General features: G+C 38.1%; 1 protein-coding gene across 1 annotated transcript in view; it reads left to right on the top strand.

Moving 5' to 3' along the window:
• Nucleotides 1-316: 316 nt before the first annotated feature.
• Nucleotides 317-15,174, top strand: part of METTL14 (methyltransferase 14, N6-adenosine-methyltransferase subunit) — a 39,816-nt gene continuing 24,958 nt past the window's right edge. The window contains exons 1-5 of the mRNA XM_043871125.1: nucleotides 317-539; nucleotides 4,881-4,969; nucleotides 5,622-5,709; nucleotides 7,015-7,095; nucleotides 7,445-7,532. Of these exons, the coding sequence (XP_043727060.1) occupies nucleotides 474-539; nucleotides 4,881-4,969; nucleotides 5,622-5,709; nucleotides 7,015-7,095; nucleotides 7,445-7,532 (412 nt within the window). The 5' untranslated portion in view covers nucleotides 317-473. The remainder of the gene's footprint in view (nucleotides 540-4,880; nucleotides 4,970-5,621; nucleotides 5,710-7,014; nucleotides 7,096-7,444; nucleotides 7,533-15,174) is intronic.

Raw genomic sequence — 15,174 nt, 5'->3', positions numbered from 1 at the left:
CAAAAAACCTGGTATCCAGCAATTTTCAAAACGTCAGCACTGGCAACTGGGGAATTACTGGAAAAGGGAATCGACAATACGGCCCACAACTCGGAAACAGTGCTAACAGACCTAGGAAGCCTGCAGTCCCAGGAGAGCACAGTGAGAGGCCATGCCACTTGCCCGCGCCACTCTGAAAGCCCGCGCTCTCGGAAGGGCGGACACCTTCCGTGACGCCCCCGGCGCCGCAGGACACTCATTGGGCCTCTGCTAAATGGCGTCAAATCGCGGCGTCAGGGAAGAGGCGGGACTTCCGGGCCCCGTGGCACAAAGTTCCGGCCGCGCCGGATATACCTACTGAGGAGAGGGTATTGGGTACCGGCCTCCTGAAGCGGCTGGAAAATTTTGTGTTCCACAGATTCCGAAGAGAAATTGGGACAAGGATTCACCCGCTAATTGCCAAGTTTCCGAGGTAGTGGAAAACAAGTCGGGACATGGACAGCCGCTTGCAGGAGATCCGGGAGCGGCAGAAGTTACGTCGACAGCTTCTCGCGCAGCAGGTCCGCGGCCCAGGGAGGGGTCGCGAATGCGCGTGCGCGGCGTTCCTCGTCCCTTTCTCCCGGCTTTTCCGTCTCCTCACCTGCCACCCGCCAGCCCTTTCTGGTCTCGAGACTTAAATCCCAGGACCTACCTACCTGTGTTCCCCGAATCGTTCCCCTTTCATGTTGTGGTCCTTGTGGTGGTGCTAAACCGACCGCCACGCCTGGTCTTCAGCATCGTGTATGGATTGCCCGTCAGGTGTCTGGCATCTTCAGTGATGAGGATACAAAACTTTGGTGTTTTGTGTATAAACTTTCGCAGTTCACGCGAGGAAAGGCGACTCGTTAGCCCCTAAATTTCTGTTCACTTTGTAAATAGTCGTTTGTGTCTTGCTTTTCTCGTATCAGCACCTGATTCATGAGATTGTGGCTTCATTGTGAAATAGGTTTACAGTTTTGTTTTTTTTTTCCCCTGACATAATATCTAAAGACCGCATTGGAAGTAGCCTGAGTGTAAATTTTAGGTTCTGCATCATGGGTGTTGCAGTCGACTGTGCTGTGTACGGTATCCTCGTCATTACCCACAGCTAAATGTTTGAATTTATCAGTCACAACAAATCTCTGAAAGAGGTAGCATTATCTTCACATAATGAAACACAAGCGCCGGTGGTTAACTGATCCCCCACCCCCCGCCCCCGATTCTTAACTGCTAGGCCAATAAGTTGAACCCAGGTTTGTCTCTCCAAAGCTTGTCTTCACTGCTTCTTGTGTGTAAGTTGACAGGTGCTGATTAGTAGAGTACCCATGCAGAAAATGCAGATGCAACACCTTTGCTTAAAGTCAGGTTGTGTTTTCCTTTCTACCCCTCGGGTCAGTAAAAGTGATGGGGGAAATGCTCATAAGCTTTAATGAGGAATCTCAATAGTTATTCGAAAATAGTTACTTTTTCTGTGATAAGTCTTGCTTTTAGTAAATGAAAATCAAAGATATAGCTTCTTTTATGACATGATGAAAAGATTTATGGCATAGAGTTTAAAATGTCGGTGTTTAGGGACTTCTCTGTTGGTCTAGTGGTTAGGACTCTGCGATTTCATGGCTGTGGCCTGGGTTCAATCCCTGGTCTGGGAACTAAGATCCCCTAAGCCCCGTGGTGTAAGCCAAAAAAAAAAAAAAAAACAAAACAAAACTGGATGTTTGAAATCAGATCTGTTTTTGTGCCTCTGACATGATTTTTTTGACAAACAGATATCTTTTTCAAGACTTCTTTATCCCAGTTGCTTTTATCATGTTATGTTTGAAAATGTCCAGTGGCTCTTTTTTACAACCAAGTAAGATTTTTACACTTTAAGTTTTGAAGTCAGACCTATATTTGACTCAAAATACATACATAAACAGTTATTTCTTGAATGTCTTACTATGTACCAGGAACTCTTGTAGATGTTGGTAATTCAGCTGTGAATTATAGGTTATCCTACCTTTAGAGAATTTACATAGTGTACAGCATTTAATAATGGCTGCCATTTATTATGGAGAAGGCAATGGCACCCCACTGCAGTACTCTTGCCTGGAAAATCCCATGGACGGAGGAGCCTGGTAGGCTGCAGTCCAAGGGGTCTCTAAGAGTCGGACACGACTGAGCGACTTCCCTTTCACTTTTCACTTTCATGCATTGGAGAAGGAAATGGCAACCCACTCCAGTGTTCTTGCCAGGAGAATCCCAGAGACAGGGGAGACTGGTGGGCTGCCGTCTATGGAATCGCACAGAGTCGGACACGACTGAAGCGACAGCAGCAGCAGCTGTCCCTTGTATGTGTCAAAGGACTTGACAAACTTTTACGTATGTTATATTTTATCATACAAGTCAGATGCTATCTGGATCTTATAGATGAAAAAAATAAAGCTCCAAGAATTTACCTTACAGGCTGAAGGTGACAAAACTTAAGTTTGCCAGCTTCAGTCTTAGGCCTTTCTGTGCTGTTTCCAATACACCTGGCTCCCTGGTTGGTATAACTGGTTAGAAACCATTCCACCTGGGTGAGGATGGCCAATATCGTCAATGGTAGATTTCCACTTTATCAGCAGCCTTTTTTTCACTTACTACGTGAACAAGACAGACTGGTTGCTCTCCAGAAAGTTATTTGTGTAATATAATAGACTTTATAACTTTCAAGAAGTGTCCTTTCTTTCTGATTTCTGTCTGTCCTTTATGGCACAGCCCAGGTCAGAGCTTTGTGATGGAACTCGGTCTGGGACGCCCTGGTTTAGGCTTTCCTTGCTCTGTGCGTCCCTTGTCCTGAGTGTTGAGTCCACGACTACACATCACTAACTCATACGGACAGTTCCAGTTGGGTTAATCTTCTGCCCTAACTCCTTTTCTTACCCAAAGCTAGTTTTTAATAAGCTTTTGTTGATTCATGAACTTCAAACTAGAGCACAACTCAATGTATGTAATTTGCTTGATTTGCTTTTGGCTGCTGGGTATATCAGATGCAGTGTATAGGCACACGCTGTGATTGTGGCCATTGATGCTGCCACCAGTAATTTACACCTGCTCTTCAACTGCTCTTTGTTTTTAAAAATTAATATACTTCCAAAGGATACCAAATTGTCATAATTATTCAAATAATATATTTAGTGCTACCACAGTGGAAATGGCAGCCCACTCCAGTATTCTTCCTTGGAGAATTCCATGGGCAGAGTAGCCTTGTGGGCTACATTCAAGGAGGAATCACAAAGAATTGGACAAATGCACACACCCACACACATAGCCACACCCACCCACCCACAATGGAAAGTCTGTTTACACACACACACACACCCCCACCCACCCACACACAATAGAAAGTCTAATTACTCCAGTCATTCCACAATTTAAAAAAAAAATGTTGGAACACAAGACGAATATGTATGTAAGCATAATTTGATTTAAAGCGTTTGTCTTATAAAACATCGTATTCTAATTTAGGCCTTGGCAAGAAATCTAATTGGTTTATTCATGTATTTATTAATGAGCATCTATTAAAAGTCAGACTTTTTAATAGCTCCTGAACATATAGATATCAACAGGGCAGAGTTTTTCCTCAGTGAGCTAACAATTCAGTGGGGGGAGAAGTAGACAAAAGTAAACATAAAATTATTGAGGTGTACAAATATAAAATATAAAATAATATAAATAGTGAATAAACAAAAGTAAAACAAAATTAGTTTGCATTTTGATCTGAATGAGAAAATGAGGAGGTAAGAAAAAAATGGAAGGAGACTACCTATTCTGTCTCTAGTGTTCATGGAAGAACTCTCTGAGAAAGTGACTTGTGTTTATCTGAGAACTGAAGGGAGTGGAGTCAGTCGCTTTAATGGGAAGAAGGTTAAAAAGCATTTCCCCTACAGGAAGTAGATGTGTTTTCTGACGAAACAGAGTAGCGGTCAGGAAAATTTTATGGAAGAGTTAAAATATCAGAACAGTTAATAATATTGGAAGAGATGTATCATTGGAGAAACCTTAGGGGAGTCATGGAATAGTCTAAAGAGGCAGTGGGAATTAATATAATTGTTTAATAAAGGCTGGGCTCTAGTATTGTATGCTTTCTCACCTGTTTTGAGCTTAAGGACTATTTAATGCAGACTTCCTCATGCTCTTCTTGTGCTTAAAAATATTAAGTGATTCCTCATGGCCTATAAATTGCTTTCTATACCTTTGGTTTGGTTTTTAATTTTTTCATGAATTGATGCCACAGTTTGTAGCCAGACTTATCTCAACTAGGGATTTGTTTACGTTTGCATTTTGCAAAATTTCCCCAACTGCCAGCCATAATTTGCATAACTATTTTTCAGGTATTTGGAAAGTTTAGTATTGTGCCTGTAATCATTATATAAAGACTTGGCTTGAATAAAACCAAATAGGTATTTATTACAGTATGGGATAAATAAAGTGTAGCACATGAAGTATATGTACTATATAGAAGAAATAAGGTATGGTATGTAGATGGATGAAAGTGTTTAACATAATGCCTATCAAACTATGAACACTGTTAGCTGCTTTTTTTTTCTTTTGTTACTACTGCTAAATCATGTTTTATTATTTACTTTAAAAGAAGATTGGCTCAAGTTAATTGTTTTGATTTCAGTATAACTTAAAGCATAAAATACTTTTCAGCTGTCGAAATCATTCTTAAATAATGTGGTTTTGTTTCAAGGTACTTTCCCTTTTTCCTGCAAGGTAAATAGTCCATTTGCTTGCTACTATAGTTAGGGATATTTCTTTCTTTCTTTTTTTTTTTTTAAATATTTGATGTATTAAATGCTGCTACAAATGGCTAGAAAGGATGTTCAGAGCATTGTGTTCTGATTTTTGCCTTTTCTCAGTTGGGAGCTGAAAGTGCCGACAGCATTGGTGCTGTGTTAAATAGCAAAGATGAGCAGAGGGAAATTGCTGAAACAAGAGAAACTTGCAGGTCAGTAGAATAATTGCTCTTTATAAGTGATATGTTAATATTTGCAAAAGGATCATTGCTTTAATAAACAGTAATCTTAGGCATCAAGTATGTTGTTATGATAAGCATCAGCATACCAATTTGGAAAACATTGATTTTTATTGTCTATGAATTACGAAATGCTTATTTTCTGAATATAAGTAAGTTCTCATTTATCAGCTAGTTAGAAAATGGAATGTTAGACTGAGAATCAGCTTATGTACCATATATAATTTTATTTTAAAAATCCTTATTTTAAAAAAAAGTACTTTATCCTAAAAGTGGTACTCATTTGATAGTTCATAAAGCATTTAGAATTTTTCAGTATTGTAGTTACCAGTTAGAACATCAGTTTCACTCAAGACAGATTAGAATGATATGTAATGTAGAAATTTCTCTTTGCCATACATACCTTATAAAAACTTATTTTCTCATTTGGTTGCTTTCTAAAAAATAAAGGACAAAGTTACTAATCAGGTTGTGATACTTTTAAAATTTATAAACTGAGTGAATGGATACTGTTTAGTTAGGAAATTTTGCCTTGTTCTGTCTCTGTAAAACTGTTCTTTAATATTAATGGATACATGTATACATCTTATGTATTTGTGAGTGATATTTCAGTTTTAATTTTCAGGGCTTCCTACGATACCGCTGCTCCAAACGCAAAACGTAAGTATCAGGATGAAGGAGAGACAGATGAAGACAAGATGGAAGAATATAAGGCAAGTAGAGAATGGGACAGTGTTTTGGTCAAGAAAAAAAATAAGTCCTTACAATCTGTAGAGTCTTATCTAGGAAAACAAATTTGACAAAAGTTGAATTTTGACAAAACACTGAATAATGTCAGTAGCATATATGTCACCATTTATATCAATTTACTCATTTTAATAGAAGAGGTATGTGGATTAAATCAGGTGATGTATATAAAACACTAAGCGCCATGCCTAGTAAGCTCTAGACAACAACATTCTTAAATAAGAGCAAGGAGGTAGATGTACCAGAAACGTTGGATAATTGCATCAATTTTCAGGAGGCTGCACTACTATCTTTTATGAGTTATGTTATTCCATCTTAACAATATAGGGTAGTGCAGTTAAAATATTTTGAGAATCCATGGGCTAGATAACAGTGTAGAAGCATTTCTAACAGAGGCCCAAGGTAAAAAACCCAACTTATGAACTTATAGTTGCATTATTTAGGTGAAAAAAAAGTAAAGGGCAAAAAACCTATCTCCACCTTTTCAAATTAATTGTCATGCAGCTATATTTAACAGAAGAGAATAAATAGTTCAGTAAATCTCTAAGTATAATTACCTAATTTCATAAAAACTATGTTGTGTGTTGGGCTTCCCTGGTGGCTTAGTGTAAAGAATGTGCCTGCCAGTGCAGGAGACATAAGAGATGTGGGTTCAATCCCTGGGTTTGAAAGATCCCCTGGAGGGGGAAATGGCAACCCACTCCAGTATTCTTGCCTAGGAAATCCCGTGGACAGAGGGGCCTGGCAGGCTACAGTCCATGAGGTCATAAAGAGTTGGACACAACTTAGTGAAACAACAATATTGTGTGTTGGTTGCATTTGATATATTCTAATATATAACTTAAATATTTGTGACTATGTTAGATTAAAGCATATACAGTTCCTAATATTTTAACATTTTTGACCTATAAAATAGCGATTTCTTTCAGTTTGCTCTAGTAGAAGTAAAATTGCCCCATTGGTGGGCCTATCTTTCATGATTTAAGCATCTAATAATTTCAAGTATTATATCTAAGGTAAATCTAGATAACTTAGTCAACAAAATTAGTAGTTATAGACAGTTATTATTGAGAGTGAAAAGGAAATTTTTATTATAAACATAGCTAGTTACAGGTAATGATGAGAAAGCAAAGACTTCAGTGTTTGAGTTTAATGGTAATTTGAAAAATTTATGTCTTAGGGAAATAAAATATTTATGAGTCTTAATACTTACAATATAATACATAAGATTCCTCTTAAACATAAAATATACTTAATCTTCCTTTTTTAAGGATGAATTAGAAATGCAACAGGAGGAAGAGAATTTGCCATATGAAGAAGAGATTTATAAAGATTCTAGCACTTTTCTTAAGGTAAATAATTTTCAAATCTTTAACTTTTCATGTTTCAGCTCTGTGCCTGAAAAAATTTTAAATACTTATTTATGTTCAAGACTTTTTTTCAGTTATTGAGGGATCATTATTATTATAAAATAAAATATCATTTAAAATTATTCATGAAGTGTTTTTCTGATGCTTGGCTATTAATGTTTGTAGATAACTAAATTGTAAACTATCATTTTAGTAGTGATGTTTTTTATTTTTTAAATCTGTCAGTTAGCTTATATTTTGCTTGGCCTCATAATAATAAAAAAAAAGCTCCAAGTTAATGTATCTGCCACCAGAGTGAAATCTATTAATTTAATTTTGACTTTTTCTTTAGGGAACACAGAGTTTAAATCCCCATAATGATTACTGCCAACATTTTGTAGACACTGGACATAGACCCCAGAATTTCATCAGGGATGTAGGTATGTCTGATTTGTTGGGAATATGCAATTGCTGGCTGTCGATGACATGCATGTAATTTATCCATTTTGTGGTTTATTTCTAACAAAATTACTTTTTCCTGGCTTGGCTTCCCCTTTCCATTCATAGTACTTTTTGTACACTCTCTTTTTCCATCAAGCAGTGTTGCTTTTTTCCTTCTTCCTTCCTTTCCTTCATTTTGTTTCTGTGATTATCCCTCATTTTTATTTTGCCTTTATTTATTCCTTCTTTGATGCTCTTCCTTTCTTTAGGTAAATCTGATTTTTTGACCTATGTCATTTTCCTTTCCTCTAAGAATTTTTTTTAACATTTCTTGCAAGATAGGCCGGCTAGCAACAAATTCCCTCAGTTTTTGTTTCTCTGAGAAAGTGTTTATTTCTCCTTTACTTTTGAAAGATTAATTTTGTAAAGTACAGAATTCTGGATTGGTGCTTTCTTTCTTTCAGTACTTTAAATATTTTACTTCACTCTCTTTTTGCTTGCTTTTTTCTGAGAAGTTGGATATAATTCTTAACTTTGTTCCACAGTAGTTTTTTTTTTTTCCTGGTTTCTTTCAGGAATTTTATTTTCTATAGCTTGAAAATGATATGTGTAGGTATAGTTGAGTTTTTCTTTTTTTTTGATATGTATCCTGTTTGGTATTCTCTGAGCTTCCTATATCTGGGGTTTGATGTCTGACATTAATTTGTGAAATGTTTAGTCATTATTTTATTTGTTTATTTTTGACTTCTTCAGATCTTAGTTGTGGCATGTGAGCTCACTGTTGTGGCTCAGTAGTTGTGGCACATGGACTTAGTTGTCCTGCTGCAGGTGGGGTCTTAGTTCCCCAATCGGGGATCGAACTGTCATCCCCTGCATTGCAGGTTGTATTCTTAACGGCTGGACCACCAGGGAAGTCCCCCCAGTTATTATTGATTCAGATATTTCTTCTCTTCCTCTGGTTTTTTTCTTCTTCTGGTATTTCCATTACACCTTTTGTAGTTATCTTAATGTTCCTTGGATAGTCTTTTTTCACCCCACCCCCCCAATTTTTGTTCTCTTTACTTTTCAGTTTTTGAGATTTCTGTTGAGATATCCTCAGGCTTAGATTCTTTCCTCAGCTTGTTCGGTCTACCAGTATGCTCGTCAGAGGCAGTATCCCTGCATTTTTAAAAGCAGCTTGATCATATGGCAGTTCTATTTCCAGTTTTTTAAGAAATCTCCACACTGTTTTCCATAGTGGCTGTACTAGTTTGCATTCCCAGCAACAGTGTAAGAGGGTTCCCTTTTCTCCACACCTTCTCCAGTCTTTATTGCTTGTAGACTTTGGATAGCAGCCATCCTGACTGGTGTGTAATGGTACCTCATTGTGGTTTTGATTTGCATTTCTCTCATAATGAGTGATGTTGAGCATCTTTTCATGTGTTTGTTAGCCATCTGTATGTCTTCTTTGGAGAAATGTCTGTTTAGTTCTTTGGCCCATTTTTTGATTGGGTCATTTATTTTTCTGGAATTGAGCTTCAGGAGTTGCTTTTATATTTTTGAGATTAATCCTTTGCTGTTGCTTCGTTTGCTATTATTTTCTCCCAATCTGAGGGCTGTCTTTTCACTTTGCTTATAGTTTCCTTTGTAGTGCAAAAGCTTTTAAGTTTAATTAGGTCCCATTTGTTTATTTTTGCTTTTATTTCCAGTATTCGGGAGGTGGGTCATAGAGGATCCTGCTGTGATTTATGTCGGAGAGTGTTTTGCCTGTGTTCTCCTCTAGGAGTTTTATAGTTTCTGGTCTTACATTTAGATCTTTAATCCATTTTGAGTTTATTTTTGTGTATGGTGTTAGAAGGTATTCTAGTTTCATTCTTTTACAAGTGGTTGACCAATTTTCCCAGCACCACTTGTTAAAGAGGTTGTCTTTTTTGCATTGTATATCCTTGCCTCCTTTGTCTAAGATAAGGTGTCTGTAGGTTCCTGGATTTATCTCTGGGCTTTCAATTCTGTTCCATTGATCTATATTTCTGTCTTTGTGCCAGTACCATACTGTCTTGATGACTGTGGCTTTGTAGTAGAGCCTGAAGTCAGGCAGGTTGGTTCCTCCAGTCCATTCTTCTTTCTCAAGATTGCTTTGGCTATTCAAGGTGCCATATGACCCAGCAATACCACTCCTGGGCATACACACCGAGGAAACTAGATCTGAAAGAGACACGTGCACCCCAATGTTCATCGCAGCACTGTTTATAATTGCCAGGACATGGAAGCAACCTAGATATCCATCAGCAGATGAATGGATAAGGAAGCTATGGTACATATACACAATGGAATATTACTCAGCCATTAAAAAGAATTCATTTGAATCAGTTCTAATGAGATGGATGAAACTGGAGCCCATTATACAGAGTAAAGTAAGCCAGAAAAATAAAGACCAGTACAGTATACAAATGCATATATATGGAATTTAAAAAGATGGTAACGATAACCCAATATGCACAACAGAAAAAGAGACACAGATGTACAGAACAGACTTTGGGACTCTGTGGGAGAAGGCGAGGGTGGGATGTTCTGAGAGAACAGCATTGAAGCAAGTATAGTATCTAGGGTGAAATAGACCGCCAGCCCAGGTTGGATGCATGAGACAAGTGCTCGGGGCTGGTGCACTGGGATGACCGAGAGGGATGGGATGGGGAGGGAGGCAGGAGGGGGGATTGGGATGGGGAACACATGTGAATCCATGGCTGATTCATGTCAATGTATGGCAGAAACCACTGCAATGTTGTGGCGTGACTAGCCTCCAACTAATAAAAATAAGTGAAAAAAAAAAAAATAATGAATCTAGTCCAAAAAAAATAAAAGCAGCTTGATTAAGATAATTCATGTACTATACAATTCACCCATTTAAAGAATATAATTTAATTTTTTAAAGTATCTACAGGTTTGTGCAACCATCGCCACCATCTAATTTTAGACCTTTTTTTAAAATTGAGGTATATTTGACTTAAAATATAAGTTTTAGGTGTACAAATAGTGGTTCACAATTTTTAAAGTTTGCACTTCATTTATAGTTAATATAAAATATTGGCTATATTCTCTCTGCTGAACATTATGCTTGTAACTTATTTATTATATGTAAAGAAATTTGTATTTCTTAATCCCCTCCCCCATTTTGCTCTCCCTCTTCTATCCCCACTGATAACCACTAATTTGTTTTCTGCATCTTTTTGTTGTATTCACTAGGTTGCTCTTTATTGTTTAGATTTGACATGAGTGATAATATATGGTATTTGTCTTTCTGACTTATTTCACTAAGCATAATATCCTCCATGTTGTTGCAAATGGTGAAAAAAATAATCACTTTTTTAATGGCTGAGTAGTACTCCATTGGATATGTATATATACTACATCTTCTTTATCCTTTCACGTGTTGATGGGCACTTAGGTCGCTTCCATATCCTGGCTGTTGTAAACAGTGCTAAGAACATTGGGTGCATGCGTCTTTTTGAATTAGTGTTTTTGTTTTCTTCAGATATATACCTGGAGAAGGCAGTGGCACCCCACTCCAGCACTCTTGCCTGGAAAATCCCATGGACGGAGGAGCCTGGTAGGCTGCAGTCCATGGGGTCGCTAAGAGTTGGACACGACTGAGCAACTTCACTTCCACTTTTCACTTTCATGCATTGGAGAAGGAAATGGCAACCCACTCCAGTGTCCTTGCCTAGAGAATCCCAGGGATGGGGGAGCCTGGTGGGCTGCCATCTATGGGGTCGCACAGGGTCGGACACGACTGAAGCGACTTAGCAGCAGCAGATATATACCCTGGAGTGGAATTTCTGTATTCATATAGTTACTTCTGTTTTTAGTTTTTTGAGAAAACACTATGGTAGTTCCATACTGTTTTCCACAGTTGCTGCACCAGTTTACATTCCTACCAACAATATCACGCATCCTTAGAACATTTTTATCTCCCCTAAAGAAACTCAGAACTCGATCATTAGCAGTCAGTTCCCATTCCTTCACACACAGCTGCCCCACCCCCACCAGCCTTAAGTGACCATTCATTGACTCCTAATCAGTTTGCCTATTCTAGACTTTTCATATGATTGGACTCATACAATATGTGATTTTGTGACTGGGCTTTTCTCACTTAACATAATGTTTTCAGGGGCCATTGATGTTAGCAGTGTGTAGTACTTTGTTTCTTTTTATTGCCAAATAATATTCCATTGTAAGTGCATCCCACATTTTGTTTATCTATTAATTTGGATTGTTTCCACTTTCTGACTTGAAAACTCTCCTGCTGTGAATGTTCATTTAGAGTTTTTGTGTGGATGTATGCTCTCATTTCTCTTGGGTGTATGCCTGGGAGAGAATCACTGGGTCATGTGATAGTTCTACATTTAACTTCTTGAGGAACTGCAAATCTGTTTTTCAGAGCAGCTGTACTGTATACATTTCTACTAACAATATGTGAGGGTTCCAACAATATTTCACGTATCATTGACACTTTCTATTGTCTGTCTTTATAATTATAGCTATACTAGTGATTATGAAGTAGTATTTCATTGTGGTTTTGATCTGCATTTCCCTAGTGACTAATGATATTAAAAATCTTTTCCTATGCTTATTTTTCCATTTAAATACCTATTTTGGAGAAATGTCTGAAAGCTTTTTTTTTTTGTATTTGACTTTTTATTATTTTATTGAAAGAGTTCTTTGTATATTCTCAGTGTAAGTCCTTTATCAGATGTGTGATTTGCAAATATTTTCTCCCATTCTGTGGGTTATCTTTTCACTTTTGATGGCACCATTTGCCACACAAAAATTTTATTTTGATGTAATCCAATATACTTTTTCTTTTTTTGCTTGTAAGCAACATGTAGAAACTGGTTTTAATGTTTTCATGGTCACAATTTAGATGTAGTACAAAAAGTTATAATAATGGTGAGATAGGCCAGTTACAGAATGACAAAAATGCACACACTTAAAGAGGTACTTAAAATATCAGTAGTACATATATAAATACATACACTTTTATGAGCTACCTAAAATAGTGATTCTCATAGAAGAAGAGAATACAGCAGTGGTTGTCAGAGGCTGGAGAGAGAAGAAAATGAGAAGTTGTTGTGCGTTGGCATAAAGTTTCAGTTATGCAAGATAAATTAATTCTGTAGATCTTGTTGTTCAGTCACTCAGTCATGTCTGACTCTGTGACTCCATGGACCGCAGCTTGCAAGGCTTCCCTGTCCTTCACTGTCTCCTGGAATTTGCTCAAACTTATGCCCATTGACTTGGTGATGCCATCCAACTATCTCAACCTCTGCTGCCCCTTTCTCCTCCTGCGGTCAGTCTTTCCCACCATCACTTTTCCAGTGAGTCGGCTCTTTGCATCAGGTGGCCAGAGTATTAAGAGCTTCAGCTTTAGCATCAGTCCTTCCAATGAATATTCAGGGTTAATTTCCTTTAGGATTGACTGGTTTGATCTCCTTGCTGTCCAAGGGATCCCAAGAGTCTTTTTCATCACCACATTTCAGAAGCATCAATTCTTCAACACTCAGGCTTTAATAGGGCAACTCTCATAGCCCTACATGTCTACTGGAAAAACCATAACTTTGACTGTATGGACCTTTGTCAGCAAAGTGATATCTCTGCTTTTTAATACACTGTCTAGGTTTGTAATAGTTTACAGCCTGGAAAATAAAGCCTATCACTGTTTCCATTTTTTCCCCCATCTATTTGCCATGAAGTGATGGGACAGATGCCATTATCATAGTTTTTTGAATGTTGAGTTTTAAGTCAGCTTTTTCACTCTCCTCTTTCACCTTCTTCAAGAGACTCTTTAGTTCCTCTTTGCTTTCTGCTATTGGAGTGGTGTCATCTGCATATCTGAGATTATTGATATTTCTCCTGGCAATCTTGATTTCAGCTTGTGATTCAACCAGCTCCTCATTTCCCATGATATACTCTGTATATAAGTTAAATAAGCAGGGCGACAATATACAGCCATGACATACTCTTTTTGCAATTTGGAACCAGGCTGTTGTGCCATGTCCTGTTCTAAATGTTGCTTCTTGACCTGCATACAGGTTTCTCAGGAGGCAGGTAAGGTGGTCTGGTAGTCCCATCTCTTGAAGAATTTTCCAGTTTCTTGTGATCCACACAGTCAAAAGCTTTAGTCAATGAAGCAGAAGTAGATATTTTTCTGAAATTCCCTTGCTTTTTCTATGATCCAAAGGATGTTGGCAATGTGATCTCTGGTTCCTCTGCCTTTTGTAAATACAGCTTGTCCATTACGAAATCTGGAAGTTCTCAATTCGTGTACTGCTGAAGCCTAGCTTGAAGGATTTTGAGCATTACCTTGCTAGTATGTGAAATGAGTGTAATTGTGCGGTAGTTTGGCATTCTTTGGCATTACCCTTCTTTGGGATTGGAATGAAAACTGACCTTTTCCAGTCCTGTGGCCACTCCTGAGTTTTCCAAATTTGCTGGCATATCATCTTTTAGAATGTGAAATAGCTCAGCTGGAATTCCATCACCTCTACTAGCTTTGTTCATATTAATGTTTCCTAACGCCCACTTGACTTCATAGTCCAGGAGGTCTGGCTATAGGTGAGAGATCACACCATCATGGTTACCCGGGTCATTGAGACCTTTTTTATAAAGTTCTTCTGTGTATTTTTGCCACTTCTTTTTATATCTCTTCTGCTTCTGTTTCATACCGTTTCTGTTCTTTATTGTGCCCATCTTTGCATGAAATGTTCCCTTGGTAGCTCTTTGAAGAGATCTCTAGTCTTTCCCATTCTGTTGTTTTCCTCTATTTCTCCTCATTGATCACTGAGGAAGGCTTTCTTATCTCTCCTTGTTATTCTTTGGGACTCTGCATTCAGATGGGTATATCTTTCCTTTTCTCCTTTGCCTTTCACTTCTCTTCTTTTCTCAGCTATTTGTAAAGCCTCCTCAGACAACCATTTTACCTTGTTTTATTTCCTAGGAATGATTTTGGTCGCTACCTCCTATACAATGTTTTGAACTGCTTCCGTAGTTCTTCAGGCACACTCTTATCAGATCTAATCCCTTGAATCCATTTGTCACTTCTGCTGTATAATCATAATGGATTTGATTTGGGTCGTAGCTAAATGGCCTAGTGGTCTCCCCTGCTTTCTTCAGTTTAAGTCTGCATTTGGCAATAAGGAGTCATGGTCTGAGCCACAGTCAGCTCCCGGTCTTGTTTTTGCTGACTGTGTAGAGTTTCTCCATCTTTGGCTGTAAAGAGCTGCTCCATCTTCTCCATCTGGTGATGTCCATGTGTAGGGCTGTCTCTTGTGTTGTTGGAAGAGGGTGTTTGTTATGACCAGTATGTTCTCTTGGCGAAAGTCTGTTAGCCTTTGCCTTGCTTCATTCTGCACTCCAAGGCCAGACTTGTCTGTTAACTCTTGACTTCCTACTTTGCATTCCAGGCCCCTGTGATGAAAAGATTCTTTAGGTCTGCTGTATAGCAAATTGTCTATACTCAGCAATACTGCTGACCATAGTCAGCGATACTTCAAAAAATTTAAGAGGGCGTATTTTATCTTACTTAAAGATACTTGTTGAGTCGCCAAGTTGTGTCTGATTCTCTGTGACCCCATGGACTGCATCACGCCAGGCTTTGCTATCCCT

Source organism: Cervus elaphus, chromosome 17 (assembly GCF_910594005.1).
Source record: "Cervus elaphus chromosome 17, mCerEla1.1, whole genome shotgun sequence".
NCBI lineage: Eukaryota > Metazoa > Chordata > Mammalia > Artiodactyla > Cervidae > Cervus > Cervus elaphus.
This window is presented reverse-complemented; position numbering and strand designations above follow the sequence as displayed.